At 42.2% G+C, this 24102-nt stretch overlaps 1 protein-coding gene across 6 annotated transcripts in view; it reads right to left on the bottom strand.

Moving 5' to 3' along the window:
* Positions 1 to 24102, bottom strand: part of HECTD4 (HECT domain E3 ubiquitin protein ligase 4) — a 197399-nt gene that overhangs the window by 74679 nt on the left and 98618 nt on the right. For 2 of the 6 annotated variants that reach the window (XM_066260527.1, XM_066260528.1), the window contains exons 13-32: positions 23796 to 23941; positions 22985 to 23055; positions 22260 to 22365; positions 21581 to 21701; positions 20636 to 20764; positions 17480 to 17604; positions 15390 to 15543; positions 14771 to 14871; positions 12929 to 13127; positions 10703 to 10849; positions 9516 to 9620; positions 8230 to 8393; positions 7416 to 7649; positions 6221 to 6413; positions 5921 to 6025; positions 3783 to 3871; positions 3219 to 3394; positions 1374 to 1509; positions 1119 to 1260; positions 851 to 1017 (exon numbers count right to left, since the gene is read on the bottom strand). In XM_066260527.1, the coding sequence (XP_066116624.1) occupies positions 851 to 1017; positions 1119 to 1260; positions 1374 to 1509; positions 3219 to 3394; positions 3783 to 3871; positions 5921 to 6025; positions 6221 to 6413; positions 7416 to 7649; positions 8230 to 8393; positions 9516 to 9620; positions 10703 to 10849; positions 12929 to 13127; positions 14771 to 14871; positions 15390 to 15543; positions 17480 to 17604; positions 20636 to 20764; positions 21581 to 21701; positions 22260 to 22365; positions 22985 to 23055; positions 23796 to 23941 (2810 nt within the window). The remainder of the gene's footprint in view (positions 1 to 850; positions 1018 to 1118; positions 1261 to 1373; positions 1510 to 3218; positions 3395 to 3782; positions 3872 to 5920; positions 6026 to 6220; positions 6414 to 7415; positions 7650 to 8229; positions 8394 to 9515; positions 9621 to 10702; positions 10850 to 12928; positions 13128 to 14770; positions 14872 to 15389; positions 15544 to 17479; positions 17605 to 20635; positions 20765 to 21580; positions 21702 to 22259; positions 22366 to 22984; positions 23056 to 23795; positions 23942 to 24102) is intronic. The other 4 variants (XM_066260531.1, XM_066260529.1, XM_066260532.1 and 1 more) reach the window with 4 other exon arrangements.

Genomic DNA, 24102 nt, shown 5'->3' with positions numbered 1-24102 from the left:
ACAATGAGGTCCATGAAGTTCTTTTTTTTTTTTTTCTGAAGCTAGAAACGGGAAGAGACAGTCAGACAGACTCCCGCATGCGCCCGACCGGGATCCACCCGGCACGCCCACCAGGGGGCGATGCTCTGCCCACCAGGGGGCGATGCTCTGCCCCTCCGGGGCGTCGCTCTGTTGCGACCAGAGCCACTCTAGCACCTGGGGCAGAGGCCAAGGAGCCATCCCCAGCGCCCGGGCCATCCTTGCTCCAATGGAGCCTTGGCTGCGGGAGGGGAAGAGAGAGACAGAGAGGAAGGAGAGGGGGAGGGGTGGAGAAGCAGATGGGCGCTTCTCTTGTGTGCCCCGGCCGGGAATTGAACCCGGGACTCCCGCAAGCCAGGCCGACGCTCTACCACTGAGCCAACCGGCCAGGGCTCCATGAAGTTCTTAAAAACTATAAAGCAGATCTACATGTAGAGACATTAAAAGATAGAGATTTCCAAGATTCATGGAGCAAAATAACAAGCAGATTATAGTTCGGCATGTACGATAAGATCTGAATTAAGTAAAAAAAAAAAATCACATACATTCACACTTATGTGCAAAAAGAATTAAATAGGTATTTATGTATGTGTAGTTGATATAACAAGCTGTTAATGAACAGTGGCATTTAGAAGGAAAAGGTGAATAAAGAGACTTATTTTCTGCTATATATGTGAGTTTTTTCCAAAATTATGAACTACTTTCATAAAAATAAACTATTTTAGGGGAAAATGTAAATAAATGCCACTGTCTATGACTTGGCCCCAAAAATCATCTTTGGAAAGGCTTTTGCCCATTCCAGATGGGCCACTGTAACCCAACAGAAACTGACCTGGGTCCTCCCTGAAGGACCATCGTCACCGGACCTACGAGATGTGTCACTCCCCCGACTCGCACAGCCGCGGTCAGCAGTTCGCGCATGTGCACCAGGGCCTGCTTGCGCGTGTTTCCCCGCCGCCACCTCGTCTGCGCAGCCAAAAGGAAGCTGCTGCTGGACACCTGAAACGCATGAGAAGGAAATCCACTTGAGTACTGCTGACTGTCACAGGACCCCATGCTGGTCAGTGCTGTTCATCTGCAGTCGGCAAAACATGACCTACAGCTTGGTCGGGGTTGGTGCCGATGAAAGCAAACAGCTGCCCCAGCAGGACGCTGTAGGTGGGCTTGTCCCTGCTGTCCTCAATGGCTAGTGACTGTAGGAGTGTAAAGGAGCTGCTTCGGTGGCTGGTCACATGGCGTCGCCTACGGAAAAGAAAAGTGTTGGATCCGAAAAACAAGAGACCCTCAGGGAGTGTGTTTCGATGAAGGGTACTCAGTTGCAGGTGGGATTCTAACCTTGGCCGTCAGCCATTTACCTCTGACTGGCTCTAGTGAATTCCAAGTCTTCGTTACCAATCATTTCCAGGTCAGAGGGAGCCGACATGCTACGCAGAAAGACAGGCTGCCGCACAGCGTGAGATATCACCTTCGTCTCAGAGGCCGATTTACAGGCTGGAATAGAGGAGTAACAGGGCTGACACGCCCTTCCCCACTGGTGAGGACAGTGGCAACAGTAAACCTACCACGGAGCTACCAACAGTCTAAGGTGTCTTTGCTTTCTATGAGAGTTCAGCCACCAAACCAGCCAGCAGAGGATAACTAATATTTTTGGGCCAATTTTTTAAACCTAGATATTAGGTCAAAAATTACCTTAGCTTGGAAAACTAAAATCTTTTCCTAAAAAAATCTTTTCTTCAAACTGGGTTTTCAAAGGAAGGCTGAAAAATTCATTAATTTTGTAAACTAGTCACCCTAATAAAATTTAAAAAAAAAAATCAATGTTCACTTTAATATACGCATTTGAGAAAGCAAGAGAGGACAGAGAAAGTAATTTGAAAGCAATAATTTAATTCAAATAAATCGATTCATTTTTTCCCCCAGAGATGGCCTTTGTTCCCCCTTTGATCCTAGATTTATTTAGGATCCTACCTTATTACCATTTGGTGACACCTCTGCTCTGATCATAGTTGGCATGAGTCAATATCACAATCGAGATAGAATCTGACCTGCCCCTTCCTAAAAGATAACTCCTTAACCCTATTCAGGGAAATAGTTGTTTTATAAAAAGACACTTTACTGGGAGACATGTCAAGATCTGCTAAGAAATAAAATGTGTGAGGAAGGTGGAGAAGGGGACATTTTGAATCTCTCTTAGGAATGGTTAGATAGCTTCAATCTAAAAACTCTTAATTTTTGAAGATGATCTCTCAGGAAACTACTGGTTCATCATCTCTGATACCAAGAGCTGCTTGGACGGCATCACTAGACTTTGTGAGTGGTTAGATCTTTATACGGGACCTTTCATTAACCAAGGGCTCACATGGCCAGGGATGTGTGCAGCAGACCACCCAGGCATGCGATCAGTCATATACTAGGCCAACTTCCCCTGATGTCCTCAGAGAGCAGGAGCTATCGCCAGGGTCAGAAGCCTGGGCATCAGCCTAGACTTCTCTCCCAAGTGAGAAGAACCTGGGGCCATCAGCTAGGAAGCTAGGGTGCACACAAGTGTGCTTGCTTGACAGTGTCCATGAGACTATAGGCTGGATAACATGGAGTCTCATTCAACTTGTTTTCTCAGGGGAAGAATTAACACTTGTTAGTATGGGCTATGCCCAGTGTTGTGGTTCCAGCTTAAGTAAGAAGATTCATTGATTTCCCAAGAAATACATTTTTCAGGCTAATGATTAAAATGTGATCAGGAAAAAGAAAATGAATAGTGGAAATTCATACTAGAAGATTCCAGCTAAATACTAAAATAAATTCAAACTGCTTTAAGCGGAAAATATGAGGCATTAAAAGAGTCACAATATTGACTATCTAGTTATATACGTCACTATGAAAATGGCAAACCACCAACTGAAAATAAGGGGCCTGGAATTATAAAAAAACAGGTCATTGGGCTTTTCAGATGCTTGCCAGAAAAATGGAATGAGGCAGGTGAGGAGGCATCCATGATGCTCAGCTGACTCATAAACCACCACATGAATTCAACGGAAAGCATTTCTTGGCTGAGAAAAGTCAAAGGCAAAATAAAAACTGTTGACATTTCCTTTCTCCTCCCTCTGGGAGTACACAAGAGCGACTTTTGTTGTAAGCAGCTGATGTGCATTTTCGAGACAGACTAGTGTGGACTGCCTTGTGGGGCTTGCTCCGAGCAGTACCTGGTGTTTCCGCAGGGGTCCCCGAGATGCTTCTGGTGAGGCCGGACTGGGCCGCGATGGTGACGTGTAGCAAGAGCTCGGCTCGGTTCATCAAACTCTTCACCAGTGTCTTCGTTTTAGCCAGTGGGTGTGAGGGTTTCTGAATAAGAGAACTCACTTCCTGTAGGAACTTCTCCCTGTAAAGAAAAGCTCAGGTGCATTTAGTGGGTCTCCAGTTGGCCCGAACCAAAGTTTTTCAATTACAAAGGATGTGAGAAGACAGCAGGGAAACTAAGCAAAAGTCATCTGCTGAACATTGCTCACCTGCCCCTTTCCCCATCCAAGGGGAGCAGTGTGATAAACTGGGGTTAGTTTTAATTCTTTTTGCCCAGGTTCAAATGCCCTGGTCCTAATTTTTGAAGGTTAAAGTCAAACTTCCCAAATTACCAAATGACTTCCAAAGCTAAAGCACTTAGTGTATGCACAATATTTTAAAAAAAATATCTGTTTGAGACTAGATCGTCACATTTTGCTTTGAGCAGCAAGGGAACAAATTAGCTTTACATAATTATTAACATCACTAACCTCAGAGATAGAACCATGTTTTCAAGATCATTCCCATCAAAGGAGACTTCCTTCATTGAACACAAAAGTTCTAGTTCTTTCATTTTGCTCTAGAGAAAGAAAAATCAAGAAAAGATGGTATGCAGAAACTAGAGTTTTATTGTTCATGTTAAAAGGAATAGAAAATTGCAGCCCTGGCCGGTTGGCTCAGCGGTAGAGCGTCGGCCTAGCATGCGGAGGACCTGGGTTCGATTCCCGGCCAGGGCACACAGGAGAAGCGCCCATTTGCTTCTCCACCCCTCCGCCGCGCTTTCCTCTCTGTCTCTCTCTTCCCCTCCCGCAGCCGAGGCTCCATTGGAGCAAGGATGGCCCGGGCGCTGGGGATGGCTCTGTGGCCTCTGCCCCAGGTGCTAGAGTGGCTCTGGTCGCAACATGGCGACGCCCAGGATGGGCAGAGCATCGCCCCCTGGTGGGCAGAGCATCGCCCCTGGTGGGCGTGCCGGGTGGATCCCGGTCAGGCGCATGCGGGAGTCTGTCTGACTGTCTCTCCCTGTTTCCAGCTTCAGAAAAATGAAAGAAAGAAAAAAAAAAAAGGAATAGAAAATTGCAAGGAAAAAACACACCACTTTTGGTTTATAGTTCTATGCCAGAAGTACCATTGTAAGTTATTATTTGATATTTCAATGATAAAAAATGATATTCACTGCTTTTTGGGGATTTTTTCAGTGCTTATAAACTCTGAGCCCTGGCCGGTTGGCTCAGCGGTAGAGCGTCGGCCTAGCGTGCGGAGGACCGGGGTTCGATTCCCGGCCAGGGCACACAGGAGAAGCGCCCATTTGCTTCTCCACCCCTCCGCCGCGCCTTCCTCTCTGTCTCTCTCTTCCCCTCCCGCAGCCAAGGCTCCATTGGAGCAAAGATGGCCCGGGCGCTGGGGATGGCTCTGTGGCCTCCGCCCCAGGCGCTAGAGTGGCTCTGGTCGCAACATGGCGACGCCCAGGATGGGCAGAGCATCGCCCCCTGGTGGGCAGAGCGTCGCCCCATGGTGGGCGTGCCGGGTGGGTCCCGGTCGGGCGCATGCGGGAGTCTGCCTGACTGTCTCTCCCTGTTTCCAGCTTCAGAAATATATATAAAAAAAAAAAAAAAAAAAAAAAAACCAAAAAAAACCCTCTGACTTGTTTTTTAAGGCTTGACAGCAAAATTTGATAATGATAACTTCTTTATAACATGATCAATCAGTTAAAAAACAATTTATGGCCCTGGCTGGTTGGCTCAGTGGTAGAATGTCAGCCCAGCATGTGGAAATCCTAGGTTTGATTCCTAGTCAGGGCACACAGGAGAAGCACCCATATGCTTCTCCACCCCTCCCCCTCATCTCTTTCTCTCTCTCTCTCTTCCTCTCCTGAAGTCATGGCTTGAATGGTTTAAGCATGAGAATGGCTTCATGGCCTTGTCTCAGGTGCTAAAAATAGCTCAGTTGCCGAGCAACAGAACAGCAGCCCCAGATGGGCAAAGCATTGCCCACAAGGAGGCTAGACAGATGGATTCTAGTCATGCATGCAGGAGTCTGTCACTGCCTCCTCGCTTTTCACTTAATAAAAAAAAATTTTATTTGCATTATTGACATATGGATCTAATAATTTTATTTAACCCTTTTTTAAAATGAGTACATTCTGGGATGTGCAACACTTTTTTTTTTTTTAATTTTTTTTTTGTATTTTTCTGAAGCTGGAAACGGGGAGAGACAGTCAGACAGACTCCCGCATGCGCTCGACCGGGATCCACCTGGCACGCCCACCAGGGGGTGATGCTCTGCCCCTCTGGGGCGTCACTCTGTTGCGACCAGAGCCACTCTAGTGCCTAGGGCAGAGGCCAAGGAGCCATCCCCAGCGCCCAGGCCATCTTTGCTCCAATGGAGCCTCGGCTGCGGGAAGGGTAGAGAGAGACAGAGAGGAAGGAGAGGGGGAGGGGTGGAGAAGCAGATGGGCGCCTCTCCTGTGTGCCCTGGCCGGGAATCGAACCTGTGACTTCTGCACGCCAGGCCGACGCTCTACCACTGAGCAAACCGGCCAGGGCCGCAACACTTTAAGAAGTGACATTATTTTATCTCTGCACATAGGAGACATAGCCTTGCACTGTGGGAACGCACACAACTTACTCACCTCATTGAAATGGTAGTCATAGAAGAAAGGCATGTTGTTCTCCAGTTTTCCCTGCATGGCATCATCAACCTCACTTTGCCATTTCTGTTCCAATTCTGCAACACTCTGATATGTCAAAATATAAAACAATGCGAACATTCGTGCAAAATAAAAACGAGTAATCTATAAATTCAGAAATTTTAGTTGTAATAATTTATTAAAGTTCAGATCACTTTGGTAAACTTCATTAAATTTTTAGGAAAGAAATGATATCCAATAGTTAGAAGAGCAATACTGGTTTGGTATTTTAGCTTTACTTACCTGCAGTTGTCTCTCCATAGCATTGAGTTTCTTAAAGGTCTCTCCCATAATTTTACACAACAAATCATATTCCTCAGCATGTTCTTCTTGATACTGGAAATTTATTAGGGACTGCAGTGCATCAACCAAGTTCAAGTGCTTAATAACACATGATACCACCATTTCCTCCATCACATCTGGTTGAATTACTTCTCTGTGATTACGATGGAAAGTAGTCAGGTACACGCCATGTGCTCACCAATACTTTTTTTATAAGTTAAAGAATATAGGCTTTGATTTAAATATATATATTAAATATTCACTACACCTTCTTTATTCCAATAAAGAGGCATGATGGCTTTCCTATCAAGTTGGCAATAATTATGTTTAATTGATAAAACTGACATTGGCTGATAAAACTGAAAATCAAAATTAAAGACACTTCACTTTCTATGGCTTATACATTTTAAGCTATAGTCACATTAGAGTTAGAAGAGTCTCAGGCTAAGAGAGACCTTCGGTACCATTTATTTGCCAATTAATTTTACACAATTTATGGCTTGTGGTTATTTCATGCGAATGGATGTTGGGCTAAAAACAATGGTGCTTCTGTATTTGCTCATTTTAAATTTCATATATTCCGGAAATTTTCTCTGAAATGGCTCATCTTGCCTCAGAAGGCAGAGCAGAGGCCTGCAAAATAGACTTCAGTTTAAACAAGAGTACTACAAAGATATCTGTAACTGCAAGACTTCACCTTCTACAGTAAAACCCTCCTCATCATCTCTCTAGGCATCAAAGAAATGCCTCTAGACTTGAAGGAAATGAAAGTTGATGATTACCAATAGAAGGTCAAACCACTTGGGAAAAACCCAGAATGTGTCAAACTGTTGTACGTATCAGAATCATATGGAAAAATTATGAAAATACACATTAACTAGGCCCCTCCTCAGAGATTCTGATTCAACAGGTGTGCAAAGGGGCCCAAGAACTAGCAAGTGCCCAGCAGATGCTCACACTGCTGACCGGAGGCCCTGACTTTGAGACCTGCTGCCCTGGAGTACCACCTGGGGATACTCTCCAAAGTACTTGGTTAAGAGTCATTCAGTAAATAGAAAATTAAAAGTTGATTTGCTAGACTGTAAAAGAACACCCCCTTCAACTGTTGAAACATTTTTTTCCATTGGGAAATAAGAAATGCTCTAGAGCAACATACTTTATACTTGGTCTAAATTGAGGTCTAGCACGCCCAGAAATCTCTCTGAGCTTTATCATGATTCCTGGAGGGAGCCTGATCCGGGGCAGGTCAAAGTAGTTTCCAACAGGGGGCACGAGGACGTCAGAGGGGTAGGTGAATTCTCTGTCCTCCTCGATGGTCAGAGGCAGTGGAGACGGGCTGGGAGTGAGGGCAGGGGAGATCACACCATTGGCCTCCACCTGCCACTGGCACCTGAACAGACAGAAAAGGGACTCTTCATTTCTTCTTCTATCCAGAAAGCTACAATAGTTTGCAGATAAATCAAACATATGAAGGATCACATTATGTGTTAAGTATTTATTCATAAAATCTCTAAAGAGAAATGATCGTAGTATACAAACCATATAGCGTGTGAAACCACTGTACAAATGGGCATAATGTATGAAACTACAATTCCCAACATTTCATTATGAAAACTTATATAGAAAATCTGAAAGAAGTACATGGTTGACACCCATTGCCCAGATTCTCGAATAAATTCTTTGCCCTGTTTATCTCCCATCTACCCATCCTTCTGGGAGCCTTTAATTTAATTAAACAATATTTGTTGGAGAAAAGCTTACAGTTCAAGGCTGTAATTTCAAAGTTGGTAAAGTCAAGTCCAGAAGGTACTTTGGTGTAATTTTCATTTTATACATTTCTTAGACACAATGACACCCATGGTAGTCAGGCAGTAGGCAGGATCAGCTGGGAAACACACTAAAAGTAGTTTTCCACATCAAGCCCTTTTTCCTTTGTGGGCATAACTAGCTCAATTTGAGCCTTTTGTTACCTTTGTAAAAGTTTGGATCGCAATAGCTCCTGACAGGCTTCTTCCTCTTTGGTAATTTCTGGTCCATTGTACAGGATCCTTAACATGGAACAAGCTAACACAGACAGACCTAAAGCCAGGTCTACCAGAAAGGGCAAGCCTCCTGACACGTCCTCCGAAGACTCCTACAATGCAGACAGGGGCAAACCACACTGGTCAGTGTATATGGCAAAGCCTTCCACCACGCTCACCGCACGGCACTGTCCCCAACCACGGGGCTCACAGAGCAGCAGCGAGTATCACTGCTATGGGACACAGGGACAGCACCCGACACTATGAGCAGATAGATGGTGGTGCTGGAATGAGCACAGAGTGAAGTCTCAACACAAATTCTGGGGAGAGAAGAGCCAATAGGACTCTGTATTAGAAACAACACAAATCCACTCATGACTCCTTGGGTAACACCCTCCCTGCTGTGCCTTCCTGTGTATAAATCACTATGTCGTTTTGTCACCTCCAAACTATGCTTGAACCAAGAGGTTGTCACTGATGACACTGAATTCATGCAATGCATATTTATTGAGCGCCTACTGTATACCAGCCATTGTTCTAGGTGCCTAAGGTGCAGCAGAGAACAACAACAAAGATGCCTGCTCTCATGGAGCTTACATTCTAGTGGAGAATGCCACTCTGGAAGGTCTTAGTTCTGTTAAACTTAAGCAACCTCCCATCTAAAATACGTTTCACAAATCAGGCAACTTGAGGGGCTAGTAAATTTCCTACCATTCCCTCTCTCTTATTTTCAGGTGGGAATAGAACTTATTTACATAGATTCCAGGGGCAGGGATTGGGGGGATAACTGTTGGGTACTGCAAAAAAGAGTAGATTAAATCTATACACAGAGTGTAACACTTATCAACAGAGAGAGACCCAGTCTAGCAAGAAAAGCCTTTGGGAATAGAATGAAAATAATCTGACCTGACTATGCTTAAAACTCAGAGTCCAAGTGCTTAGGGTTGAAGCTTTCTTTGCCGTAGTAAAGACGCTGGAGGCCGATCACCTCTCCAGGCTTTGAAGACAGAGCCCCTAGCAATGGATTCTTTGGGCTGCTGAACTCATCTGAGGTCACAACTGGTTTTAGTCCACAAAACTACAACATACTATCAGTAGTCTACCTCTGCCAAATGGAAGAGATGGATGAAACAGTAGCTCATATTTTGCCCCATTTCCAAGGCAAATATGATATATGTACCAAGGCACAGAGGAGAAAGGACGTTATGTCCACAGCAGTGGTTAGATTCAAATACCTGAGCACGAACTGTGCAAGCAAAGCCCCACATAGCCTTATCGGGAGTGTTGTGTTCGCGGCCACTTCTCATTTCAAAGGAGAAGGTGACTGTATCGCCTTCCACCTTAAAATTTAAGGGGGGAAAATGCACTTTAAAAACAAGACACAGTTTTCAAGAGAGCACTGAATTTCAGAGATTTACTTTCAAAAGGATCATAGCAATATTTCATTCCTTTTCTCACTTGCTTTTGATATTCAAACTCCATCCCATCTCATTTGGACACCAATCTTTCAGGTGTCTCTCCTGACCAGGTAGCTTTTGGGACAAGGCATCTCTGAAATGGGTCACTTTTGGCGATCAGAGTAAAGATGAATCAAATCTTAAGCATAATTACAATAATTTCCTCCAATCCTCTTCTTTGGGCCCCCATGCTCTCTCTCCATGTCATCACCTCACTTATGCCAATAGGTGAGCAAAGGGCCGGTTCATGAAAAACACAGAGACAGTGCTGGAAAAGCTTGCTCGGTCTTGTGGAACCAACACAGTGAATAAGAGACAAAGGGCAGGAAACAGAGAAGGGCTGAAAGCGCTGTGCTGATCTGGCTTGGATGCATCTGCACTAGGCCCCTGAGGCTGAGTCAGACTGGATATAATGTACGTGAGATACAGCTTCAGCAACAGACTTTGGAGAGGTTTTCGGATTTTAGTGGGCATTTCAGTTCATATTCATATTCTAGGTAGAGATATTGCATTTTCAAGGGCCCAGGTTACAAAGCCTGGCTCCAATCTCACCAGGTTGAGAATGGATCACTATCTTTGCTCCAAAGGCCCAAAGGCCCCAGAAAACATGGATCTCACATTTTTAAACGTCAGTGGCCTTGTGGTTCCAGGATACCCATCATAAGGCAGTCTAGAAAAGCTGGAAGAACTAGCAGTCCGTTTAAAGGACAGGGAAGGAAGTGCTGTGACCACCTCAGTCCCATCAATGACCTTTGGGACAGGTTCTGGAGTGGTCAGGGGTTGGAGGCCCTACAGGGGAAGAGGGGCATCAGTCTGAACGAAGCAGTGACTGCACAGGCCTGACAAGGCTGCCCCACCTCAACTAGCGCCCCCATAGCAAACTTCCTCTGGAACACTAATCTACTCATGACCAGGAGGAAGATCAGTTTTCTTTTCTAGGAAGCAAATGTGAATGGATACCATACCTTCACCAAGTCCTTGGGCCAGCCAGTTCCTAAGACACTACGGCTGCCATAGCCCAGTGTGTTGCCTCCGTACTCAGCAACCTTCCTACTGTTTGTGTTAGGCCCCGCATATATCACCAACTTCAAAACAGAAAATATACTGTTAGACTGTAAAAGAAAAACAAAGACAACATCTACAAATAAAAAGGCTGCAGAAAATGTTTGTTTAAAAATACATTTATATCCAGGCACTGGTGTCATAATATAACTAATATTCCTGATTTTTTTTAAGTATAACTGATACTAGTTTGAATGCAATTGGCCATGGTGATTTATAGGACAAGCCACAGAATATTAACAGATATCACAACAATTTAATTGACTTGGGGATCTCACGTTAAAATAGACTCAGCTAATACACATACATATATACACATATACTTAAATAGCTATTTTAATCCTAAAAATCACATACAATTCATTAATAAAAGGTAGTGTGCCCTCTAAAGTCCTCCCCAAAATTAATAAAGTGAGCAAATACAGGTGAAAAGATGGTTAGAGCTCCTACAACAACAAAATAAAAGTAAAAAAACCCAAAAACTTCAATGAATGAGGATTTTTATAAAATGCAACAAATTGAAAATAAGCCATATATCCTTAGAATGTCATTTCATGGTGTAAATGGAAAGTGACAGAAATTTGGACCAGAGCGGGGCTGCTTCTTCTTGGGTCAGTTTTCATGTATCAACACAAAGGCTATGCATTTACATCCAATTAACCAACTTCCTAACATGCAGGAGAACCACTCAGAGATTATTTGGCATCAAATACTTTCTAGGGAAGAAAAAGGCTTTGGCTTCTGTCAATAACAAATCCTGCCTTTCAGTGTGCACTCTGACCGCCTCCGACTGCGTAAGAGAGATCAGTTCGGATCTAAAAGCTGCACTTTTAGCTTTGGACACATCATTTTGTGACTTCTTACTCATCTTACACCAGCTGGGGACACTGGAAAAAGTATATGTTACTTTTGTCTGTGCAGTGGGCACCCATGTGCCTCCATATTTAACACTGATGTATCCTGCAGGTGCTTATCATACATCAGAAGATGCAAATTACTGGCTTTTAAAGGAGAAACAAAATGACACCAACTAAAATGACAATCTCTTCCATTTCCATTTTAAATAATCATATCACTTGAATCTAGGAAATGGGGATAGCTTATGCCAGCAGCTATGAAGTGGTGTCAGGAGATAGATATTTTGAAAGGGCCACCAAAGACCATTTTCTAAATTCTCTTGCAGCTCAGGTGAGTTTTGGGGGCAGGTCTTAACCCCTGCTGACATCGGAGAGTCTTCAGGAGTCTAAAGATAATGGGGAAGAGGACTCTATAATTTGCCTACTAATGTGTTTTACCAACTCCTAGTACATACAGTTAAGAAGTCCTTTATTTTAAACCTAAAAATCTTCCCTGGTGGGATTCAAGACCACGTGTCTTACACTGTTCAACAGAGGACAGCAACAACAGACAGCTAACAACCTACACAAAAATAGTCCCATGTATGTACAAAGTGATTAGATAATCCTTCGCTTGTTCTTTTATACATTACATATCATGATTTCATTAGCCTTTCCTCCTAGGTTCAATATAATGGTTTACAGTGCAACAACTACAAATGAAAGAAAATACTTCAAACCCTAAACATTTGCTTTTACTTATAATTTGGTTTCAGCCCACCAGGTTGGAAACTACACTTCCTCAGAATCTATGTGTTCCCTGAGGTAATGGCAAGGAATAACTTCAATAAACACAAACAGATTCTAACACTTCTGAAATTCTAACAGGCTACCTTCTCCCAAAAGATTCATGAGAAGCCCCAAGAATTAGACAGTAAGAGGTCTCCAGATGAATAGACACACACATCTACAGGAATTCCAAGCACAGAGGGAGGGCAGGAGGTAAGGAGAATGGAAAGGAAAACTTCCTGTGACTCTGATCTAAACTTTGAAAGCTTACAAAAGTTCACTCTCAATAGATCGTTAAAACACAGTTCTTACACCGCAGAGGGGCTGGCTTTCTGACTCCCCCAATCACTACCCTTTAAGGCATTATCTTAGGAAAGTGATCCTAAAAGGTATCTGCAGACAGAAATAAGTCAAGAGTAGGGACCAGCAGTAAAGAAAAATAAGAAGCATCAAAGAAACCAGCTTACTAGGGGTGGACCTGATTCTAAAGCAGTTCTTGCTTACTTTGTCATAGTCATATTGTGAAGAGCATCTGCTATCAAATCTAAGATACAGGCAGCGAGCTCCTGGGATGTGGACAGTTTCTTTAAATTTATAGTTGTCTCTGACAGGATGGACTGTTTCCACAGTCTTGCCAGCAGCCCATGGAGCAGGAATCTTTAAACCAGTGAGAAAGCCCGGCTCTTCCTTCTCTTCCAGCATTCTAAAATCAGACAAGGAAAACGTGATTGAGTTTAGCAGCAAGGAAAAAAGGAAGAAAATGTATACACAGGAAAACACAAAACGTTGAGACATTTCACTTTAATTTTCCACAGCATGCAGCACAACAACATTGTGGCCTTTGAAAGCTTGCTATCAGTGACAATCATAAAAAAAAGTTCTATATTTAAGATTCATTTCTTTTGTTGTTATAAAATATATTTGCATTCTTTACTTCTTTTTTCAAAGCAGAGGCCCAATTCACATCTAAGAGAGGATCTTGCCAACTCTCATTTAAAGATACTCAGAAAAAAAGAAAAGATACTGTAAGGACCTTTAAATTGGCCACTTTCCAAATCCCACAGGATCAACATCCTATAAAGGTTCCTTTTGTTGATATCTAAATGTCAATTGTTGAAAACTCCATGAGTTTACACAACTACTTTTTACTGTAATTTTTACTAAAGAAAAGTACCTTTGAAGTTCCTCTTATCTACTGTAATTGAACTCTCGAGGACTTCACAGCCCAGGGTAATACAAACTCAAATACCTGCACTTAGCTGGTGGGAAATTCTCTCATTCTCTTTCAGCTCTGTGCTATCCAATATGGTAGTTACTTAGTCAAACGTGGGTATTTAAATCGAATCTAAATTAAATACAATTTAAAATTTAATTCCTTGGTCACATCAGCTACATTGCAAGTACTTAATAACAATGTGGCTGTCGCCAATAGTATTGGACAACAAAAACACAAATTTTCATTATTGCACAAAGCTCAGTTAGATAGCATACTGCTCTAGAGAAACCTGGAAGTCCTTCTTGCTGATCAATGTTTTTAAAGACAGCCACAGTGAGGTTTAATTTACATATAATAAATTGCACATTGTTAAATGTACAACTTGGACCGTGGCTAAAAAGTGTACAATTTGGTAAATTGGGGCAAATGTATCCTTCCTTTCTTGGTAATTCAGGAGACCACTTCTTTGAGGTCTGTCCTAGAAATCATCTTGCATTTTTCAGAGTTTAAATAGAATCATACAGCATATACTTTTAGGGGATCTGGATTCTTTCACTCAGCATAAGTAGTTTAAGACTCCTCCATGAGGTCGACTATATCCATAGTTCATTCCTTCTTATTGCTGGGCAGGGTTTTGTTATATGATTATACCACTATGTGTTCATCCCTTCACCTGCTGATAGACATTTGCATTGCTTCTTGTCTTGGGCTATTCTAACTAAAGCTGTTATGACCTTCATATACAAGTCTCTGTAAGAATCCACACTTTCTTCTCTCTTGTGTAAATACCTAGAAGTGAAATAGTTGGGTCATACGGTAGGTATATGTTTAACTTTTTAAAGAAACTGTCAAACTGTTTGCCAAAGTCATAATGTTTTACAACTTCATCATTAGCATTTGACAGTTAGTCAATTTTGAACTAACCTCTTGATCTGTGCAGAAATTTAGTCTAATCTGTTTCTATAAGACTACACAGCAATTCTATAATTATCTATAAATTTTTGTCCCTAAATGCTTTCTTTTTTTGTTTAGGTAATCCTTTGCCAAAAATCATTGTTGTAAAAGGAGCCCTGGGCTTTCACCAGAAGAAAACAAGGCAGGGGTTCCTGCAAGGAAGCAGCGTCGCTCACCTCTCATCAGGGAACAGCCTGCCCTTCTGGTCTGACGCACTACATGGGGAATAGCCCACTTCGGCAAAAACTGGACACTGAGTTTTAAGCAGCAGAGCCGTCTGAAACACAAAACCATCATCATGTCTTAAAGTGCTTACTGTCAGTTATCTGGATGGTACCAGAACTAAACTTAGAATTCTCATTCAAATCACCTTTTTGCAATCCTACTCTGCCCTCTTTCACTAAGAAATACTTTGCTACTTAGACCACTTAACATCACTTTATCTAATGCTGGAATGAAACACATCATTTATACTGGTTACCAATAGCCAGCAAGGACTCAGGAGCCGAAATATCATGGTAGGATCTCACAAGCAGTGTAGGTTAGCATTTTTACAGCTGACCAGTAATTCTCGCTGAAAGACTGCAGTAAGGAATTTAGTCAAACAAATAAAATGTTTTCCCTTCATGTTTCAGTTTACTTTTATGCCACAATATTTTTCTTCATTCCATCACTCTCGCCCTTAGCTTCTGAGAGACATAGTTCTATTTAGTCTGCCTTCAGTGAACATGCACGGCCGCAGTGGGAGGCGAGCTGGCCAAAGAGCAGTCTACTTGGGCACACCAAGAGTTGTACCTGACTGGTATAGAGTACCAGCTGGACTAGCTGGGGCATCAGGGCGTCAGCCATGGTCAGAGTCTGCAAATTTGGATGCATCAGGGAGGTCAGTAACACTGGAAGAAGGTGACCAAGCATAGTAGCCTTAGTAACTTGTTCCAAGCCTTTTAACCTACAAAAAGTTCAAGAAAACACACATCTTAAGCAATTCCCAATCATGCAAAATTAACATAATTTTTATTTGACAAATCTCTTAAACTACATTTCCTCGAACTAGTGAAGCAGGTACAGTTAACAGCAATTCAATCTACAAATTTCCAATCTTCTACCACTGAGAGAGGGAATAGAAATCTCATAATAAATCTCATCTTCAACCTATGATTTTGCACACACAAAAAAATTTACATGGTGAATTTCATAGCGCCTTTGAAGTACTTTCTAAATGGGTTGCAAGGTAGGCAAACAGCTACTCTAGGTGGTTACCATCCACAAAGTTCCCTTGGCTCTGGAACTGCCCTGAGTCTCTGACAGGGAGAAAATGAATGGCAACTGCACCAATGCACCTGCCCACAGGAGTAATACCCACTCTAGCCAAGAGAAACTGATTCAGGTGGGTTACGGAGACAAGCAGATTTCCCACTTATATTTAAAATCACATTCTTCCCACAGCCCCAGTTTTACTGAGCTCTAACTGACAAATAACATTGCATAAATTTAAAGTGAATGATGTCCCTGACCAGTTGGCTCAGTGGTGGAGCGTCGGCCTGGCGTGTGGAAGTCCTGGGTTCAATTCCCGGCCAGGGCACACAGGAGAAACGCCCATTTGCTTCTCCAACCTTCCCCCTCCCTTCCTCTCTCTCTCTCTCTTCCTCTCCTGCAGCCAAGGCTCCACTGGAGCAAAGTTGGCCCAAGCACTGAGGACTACTCCATGGCCTTTGCCTCAAGTGCTAGAATGGCTCAGGCTGCAATGGAGCAATGACCCAGATGGGCAGAGCATCACCCCCTGGTGGGCATGCCGGGTGGATCCTGGTCGGGCACATGCAGGAGTCTGACTGCCTCCCTGCTTTAACTTTGGAAAAAAATTTAAAAAAAAAACGCCAAAAACAATAAAGTGAACGATGTAATGATCTGAGTATCTATAAATTGTGAAATGACTACCTGGTCACATTCTTAGTCTCCCAATCCTCTGCTGGAAGAATAAAGGTATGAGACTTGCCCAAAGAAAGATGTGGGTTAGGTAGGTTCTCTAAGACTACTTAGGGCATTGAGATTGGAACAGAAACAGAACTCAGGCTTCCAGGCTCTCGGGCTGCACCCCACACAGGGCAGACCTGCACCACATGCCCACAGGGGACCCTATCTGCCTTACCAAACCCAAATGCCATGTACATTTGAACTATGATGTTCTCAGTTCCAACCCACCCCCACTACTCTCTGGGAGAAGCCCAGAAACAGGGACACAGGGACAGACAGGGTTACTGGAGGAAAAGTCACACTGCAGGACTGTTCTAGATCAGCATCTCTACATTAGAATCATCAACACACACAGTATGGAAGTCATCCCTAATAGCAAGTCACAGCAGAATCTGTAGTGGGGAGAGCTGAGAAAGTTTTATTCCTGGGAATGAGAAGTCTCCCCTCTATACCGGTCACTTCTATGTCTGGAGAAATAAAATTACAGTAAAATCTGGAGACAGCATGTCAGTGTCATCTTCTGCATGGCAAGGAACTGTCAGTTTCACTAAGTCACTGCAACCTCCCTGACATACTAATCACAAGAAAGCTAAGAGCACATGGTGCTGAGCTAGATATCCGGAGGAGAGGGCCATCTGGGACTAATGAAGGCAGAAGACCCAGAGGTCAGAGCAGATGCTGTCCCCTACAACCTCGCTGCCTTTATTTCATGGCTGTTAGCCAATCGCACCGAAAAGCATCATTCAAGTGCTCGGTCGCGCTTGGCTTTGAAACACTTGCCGTTTCAACTTATTCTCACAAAACCCCTCTGTGGTAACTGAACACCTGATGTCTACTCTAATGGAATCTGCTTTCCTAAGCACACTCTTATCCCCAAAGGGCAGCAGATCACAGTTCACAACCCACCCACTCACCTCTGCTCGCGGTCAGGTATGTCACCATTTATGAGGGCAGTTGTGACCTGCTGCAGCATTTCCAACACTTCATCACATCCTGTCAGGATCTGGGTGGCAAGAGCCAAAATACTGACCTTTAGCTCCTAGGTAGAAAATATCATAATGTTATTTTTAAGCTTTGTGATGAGTACACACTCACAATGACAACATGAAATGACATATTCTATGATGCATTTCCAAATCAAACAATGAGGTGACCAGAGTAAGCCCAAAGCAGTATGTTCCGCTAGGATGGCAAGCAGCCGTGTGATTTGGGAGGCTCCGGTTGGGAGTGCTGACAGAAATACGCAGTATTTCCCGGGGAGCACACCTAGTCCCCAGGAGAAAGGCATTTCTCCCATCCCCTCCAGCACAAGGGGGCTCCCGGTGGCCAGCCCAGAAACTGTCCAGGTGGAAGAGTGCCTTGGGTGGTATGAAGATAGCTAAAGAGAAAAACAGAACAGTAAAAGGTGCATGTAGAGGCGGTGGAAAAAATGAGACAGAAACACAACATTCTGAAACAGTACAAGTGACCTTTTTACTTCATGTTTTAAACCATTACACTTGAAAACAGGCAAGTTAAAATAAAATTCAATTAAAGTAGCAGGCAGTTCCAGTCTATTAAACATTGAAAATGACTATTAAAGAGTTCATGGGAGTACAAATACTAAATAATGTAAGAAACACTCATTGAGGTCATAGACATGTTTCATGTACAATTATTTCCTATTAAAAAATATAACCAAACTAACCATTTAGGTGAAATCTGTTTTTTATTTTTATTTTTTATTTTTTTACAGAGTCAGAGGGAGGGATAGATTAGGGACAGATAGACAAGAACGAAGAGAGATGAGAAGCATCAATCATTAGTTTTTGGTTGCAACACCTTAGTTGTTCATTGATTGCTTTCTCACGTGTGCCTTGACCATGGGGCTACAGTAGACCAAGTAACCTCTTGCTCGAGCCAGTGACCTTGGGTCCAACCTGGTGAGCTTTGCTCAAACCAGATGAGCCCGCGCTCAAGCTGGCGACCTCGGGGTCTCAAACCCAGGTCCTCTGCAACTCAGTCTGATGCTCTATCCACTGCGCCACCACCTGGTCAGGCTGTTTTTTATTTTTCCCACAAATACTAGACAACCCAGCCTATTCTGCCTTTACCAAGAGTATTTCTATAGATTATTAAGAATTTATAAAATTTAGCCTTTCAAATAGAAAACACTGGCCTTCACTGTTAAAATTTTCTGGAGTCCTTCTCTCTTTCTCTCTCTTTTATTTATATATTAAGAGAAAGGGAGGCCCTGGCCGGTTGGCTCAGCGGTAGAGCGTCGGCCTAGCGTGCGGAGGACCGGGGTTCGATTCCCGGCCAGGGCACACAGGAGAAGTGCCCATTTGCTTCTCCACCCCTCCGCCGCGCTTTCCTCTCTGTCTCTCTCTTCCCCTCCCGCAGCCAAGGCTCCATTGGAGCAGGGATGGCCCGGGCGCTGGGGATGGCTCTGTGGCCTCTGCCTCAGGCGCTAGAGTGGCTCTGGTCGCAACATGGCGACGCCCAGGATGGGCAGAGCGTCGCCCCCTGGTGGGCAGAGCGTTGCCCCCTGGTGGGCGTGCCGGGTGGATCCCGGTCGGGCGCATGCGGGAGTCTGTCTGGCTGTCTCTCCCCGTTTCCAGCTTCAGAAAAATGGAAAAAAAAAAAAAAAAAAAGAAAGGGAACTCGGGATGGACCGGATGAGATAAATCATGGCTAATATACTGATCACCAGTGCCCTCGCTGCTGCCTGCGTACCTGGAAGCAGCCCAGTACCAGGAATTTCACTTGCCTCATCTCTGACACTCATAGCTTCTTTACAACAGAGAGTTGTCTCTCTTTATTGATTAGAAAACTAAGGCGCCTGACCAGGTGGTGGCACAGTGGACAGAGCGTCAGACTGGGATGCCGAGGACCCAGTTTCGAGACCCCGAGGTCGCCAGCTTGAGCGCGGGCTCATCTGGTTTGAGCAAAAGCTCACCAGCTTGGATCCAAGGTCGCTGGCTCGAGCAAGGGGTTACTCAGTCTGCTGAAGGCCCATGGTCAAGGCACATATGAGAAAGCAATCAATGAACAACTAAGGTGTCGCAATGCACAACGAAAAACTAATGATTGATGCTTCTCATCTCTCCGTTCCTGTCTGTCTGTCCCTGTCTATCCCTCTCTCTGACTCTCTCTCTGTGTCTGTAAAAAAAAAAAAGAAAAAAAAAAAAAAACTAAGGCAAAACAAGATAATAAATGGTGGCAGCAATTTAAATGACTGCCATATATTTTTGCCTATTTAAAAAAACTGATTCTATAATGAGATAAATTCATAAATATAAACTAGCACATGTATAATTTACATAGTAAGTGTGCATCAAAGAGTAAGAAAAGGGCATACTGTAATGGATTTTATCTCTAACTGTGGCTTCCTTGGTTAATTTTTCAGCATATTTTGGTCAACATTTTAAAGGAAGAAACAAGTTTTTATTGATTTTTCTTATTCTCCCACAAAGATGAAATTCTGAGAAACAATGCAAACAACAGCCTTGAGCATCTGTCAAAATTATAACAAACAATGCTATAAAAAGTCTTTGGATTGCTATAAATTTCCATGTGGGAACAAATTATTGTTTACACAGAAGCTAACTAAAAAATAATTACATAAAATGAACTCTAGGTTTAGAAATTATTCAATGTAAAGATTTTAAGAAAATTATCTCTTTAAAGTTATTTGAACCAAGAGAATATAATAAACCAGTCAAAATGACCTAGCTGTTTAAATTGTTATGGTCCCAGATTTATTTATATATTTCTATATCAATAAAACTTTCAGATGCATGAGATCACTTGTAAGTGCCATATTTTATAGTTCTTAAAAAAAAGATGAAAATAAAGGCACAGAAAGATAGACAGAAGCACATGGATGACACATTATGAGAGTGTCACATACATGGTAGCCACTGTGCAATGACATAAAAATCTATGAAATGAGTCGCTTGATATTACCTCTCACAAAAATATAAGCCACATTGTGAACTTTGAAATCGTAAAACACAGAAATTTAGCCAGTTAAGCTGTACTTTACACAATGGATAGAAAGCATCGTTAGAATAAAGCTTGGTGTTTACCTGTACCTTCAATGTCTCTCCCTGCAAGGAGTTGTCACTGTCATCATTCTCATCAGGTTTAATCAAAATAGTGTTACTGAGAAGGTGGTTCTGAACTGCCATCAGATAGCGCAGGCAGGAGGACGCCGCCTTTAATACAAATAAGGGCATTTAAATGATCTAGATGTTACTGAAAAAAGGGAGCATGTAATCCTCACATTTCGACAAGGGAAGCAAAAGGCAAAGTACAGAAAACAGATCAAGTTAGTTTCCCAGGTGATGTATTTCCACTTGGCTTCTGAGATAGAATTTGGCACATTTACCATAACTTTCTGCCTTCGGTTACATACTTTGCACCAATTACTTGGATACTTACTTGAATTTTTGCCTAGTAATTTTTTTGCCTTGAATTTTTGTTAGTAATTTTCTTCCCCTCCCTCCATCCCTTCACATATATCTCCCTAGAGACGATTCTACCAAAACTGTTAAAAGAATCTTTGGTGCTTATCAATCTCTGTAAAAACACTGATAGTTTAGAAAACAATGCTCAACTTCAAGTTAATGCGTGAAGAAATTCTCTTACTATTTTAAACAAAACAAAAACATCCAAATTCAGTTAAATAATTCATTGCAAAAAAGACATGTAAAGCAGGAGTCATCATGGAGAAAATAACTCAAATGAATTTGTCTAATTCTACATTTCCAGGGCCAGCACAGTCATGTAAGACCCTTCACCAATTAGTCCATCCTTGTAAAGGGTGTATGTACATGTGTACACACACACCTCAACCCAGTAAAATGAAAACAGGAACAATGAATTAAATTTTACTTTCATTTAAACACAGTTTTGCTAAGACCTGGTCAAGATGGCAGAGTAGGTGAACACTGCACTCACCGTATTCCATGACATCAAAATTACAACTAAATTATAGAACAATCAACCAGAATAAATACATTTTTACTTACAGGCACCGTTGAAAGGAGTTTTTGAAAATCATCTTTAGAGACAGTTTGGCACTTGGTGATTAAGATACAGGATTCTCGTACAACAATCTTCAGAATGTAGTGTAAAAGTTCATCATTTAGTCTTTAAATGCAGGAAAAACGTAACAATAAGATATTGATGGTTTAGTAATAAAAGTATAAATTATATACAATCAGTATTAGAAAATAAATAGAAGACACAAAAGTAATTGGTGGAAGTCAATGATCTAAGTAATGATGCTAATAACTGGGTGTAAATGAAACTTACAGAAACAAAATGGCACCCAAGCACCCAGTCCAAGGATTTTATAAACAGCAGAGAAAACCAGCACCTTTCTCTCCTCACCAGCTCCAACCACACCCTCACTCTCCAACAAATCAGCAATTTGGATGATGCCTTCCATCAAGATTTTTTAAATCAGCTCCACCCGTTATTTCTGGTAAGTGCCTTTCTCCTCAGGCCCAAGTCACTTTACTTATAAAACTGAAAGGTGCTAAGTGGCAACTGTCAGATTTATTGTCTTTCAACTGGTCCACGGTTTAAACATGCTAACTGTATTAGATATTAGAGTAGACTAAAGTTGATCGCATTTATATGTAAGTTAATAACTGAGAAAAATGCAGAGTAAGAGCTAGCAGTGACTAAGATAACTGGTGTCACCTGTAATGATCATCGTCCTCGCTGCCAAATCGGTTGTTTTGAAGCTGTTCAGCTAAATTGGTTAGGATCACATCCCGCAGCTGGGAAAGGCCACTGTTTCTCTCCCCTAACAAAGAACAAAGCTCCATTAACAACCCTGGTAATTACACTTAGAAAAGGGATGCTATTCAAGTTTTTAAACAAGCAGACTGTCGATAATCTAGCACCCGGCATCTGTACTCCCACAAGCAACAGCAGCAAGAAGTGCATCACAACCAATTTGACTTTTTTAATCCGCTGCATCCTGATTTAAGGGTAGTCACCCCCTTGATTCATCATATGTGTGACTTCTAACTCCTTTAATTAATGTTGCTTATAAGTGCAGTGTCTTTGACATGGTAAATTTTGTTATTGTGGTTTAGTCTAGTTTTCAAGTTACATTTTAATGCATGGGAAAAAAGTGGCTTAGAAATCTCCAAGAAGTCATTATCTTTAACGCTCATTAAACATTTATAATAAGGTATATTAAACTAAGCAGTGGAGATAGAAAGGTTTATAAAGCTTGAAAATATATAAAACAGTTTCCGCTTTCAATCTGGTTGAAGTGTTGGCAAATGTGTAGATATGTTTTAAAAATTAATGCTGATTAACAGATATGAAGGGAAAAAATCTATTATCTATATCCAGTTGTTTCCTAAGGGACAAAAAAAATGATGGTAGTTCAAGGATAATTAAAGGATTCTCACCTTCTGTTAAGACCAACTTAAGTAAGTTATTGATTTCAGTTTCACCTGGGTACAAGATATTTAAACCAGAGCTGAAATGACAGGAAAATCAAAATGCTTTTAGACAAGTGTTCTAGAAAATTCAAACTCTATTTAAATTTTTGTTTTATTAAGGATGCCAGGGTGGTTACATAAAACTCTGAGGTAAGCTTCATCCCTAAAAAAGCAGTTGAACCTAAATTCACCATTGTGCTATAGTCTGCTGACAGCTTCCCTATCCTTCTCCTGTCTGAGAGTTACCAAAATGTTAACTTATCTGAGGTCAGATGCAGAACTGGTTGAAGAGAACTGAGTTATAAAAAAATTCAAAGGAGCACTGGCTGAGTAGCTCAGTTGGTTAACCATTTGAGCATCAACCTGATATCCAAAGGTTGTGGGTTTAATCCCCAGTCAGGGCACATACAAGAACCAACCAATGAATGCATAATAAGTGGAACAAGTTTTTTGATGTTTCTCTCTCTCATTCTCTCAAATCAATCAATAAGTAAAAAACTTATTCACTACCTTGCCATACTCTGTCCCAAATATACACCTGCTTGCAAACCATCAAAACATCCACTTAAAGGATTTTTTGTCTTTTTTAAAATTTAATATCCAGTAGGATCTTAGGTGCACAGTGAGACAGAAACGTAGGTACACAGATGGCATGGGTCCTCTGGAAGTGAGGCACAAGCCTCTGTCCGTTAAGTTATACTCTGTGTGTGAGGTCCTGATAGGGTGGGATGGGGTAAGAGACAGCCATGCTTGGAAGAGAAAACTATTTTCTGCTTACCTGATGGCAAGGCAGACTTCCTTCTGAATTTCAGGGCAAATTTGATCTTTCGGTGCCATCAACAGCTGCCAAAGAAGCAATCCCGACCGTCGAATGATGTCTCGATTCCTTTCGGTTTGTGGGCTGAAGAAAAATTTAAATACCACCTACAGAAACATAAAGGGCATAACTAAAAATGCTACTGGGAATAAAATTATCCCTCTAAAGAAAATCATGTCGATGTTCTTATGAATAGATTTTTAACCACGATCTCTTCTATTGTGTAACAGTATAATTACAGTAAATATTTTACATATATTAATTACAA

Source organism: Saccopteryx bilineata, chromosome 2 (genome assembly GCF_036850765.1).
Source record: "Saccopteryx bilineata isolate mSacBil1 chromosome 2, mSacBil1_pri_phased_curated, whole genome shotgun sequence".
Lineage (NCBI taxonomy): Eukaryota > Metazoa > Chordata > Mammalia > Chiroptera > Emballonuridae > Saccopteryx > Saccopteryx bilineata.
Note: the sequence above shows the minus strand (reverse complement) of the source record. Positions and strands in the feature narration are given on the sequence as shown.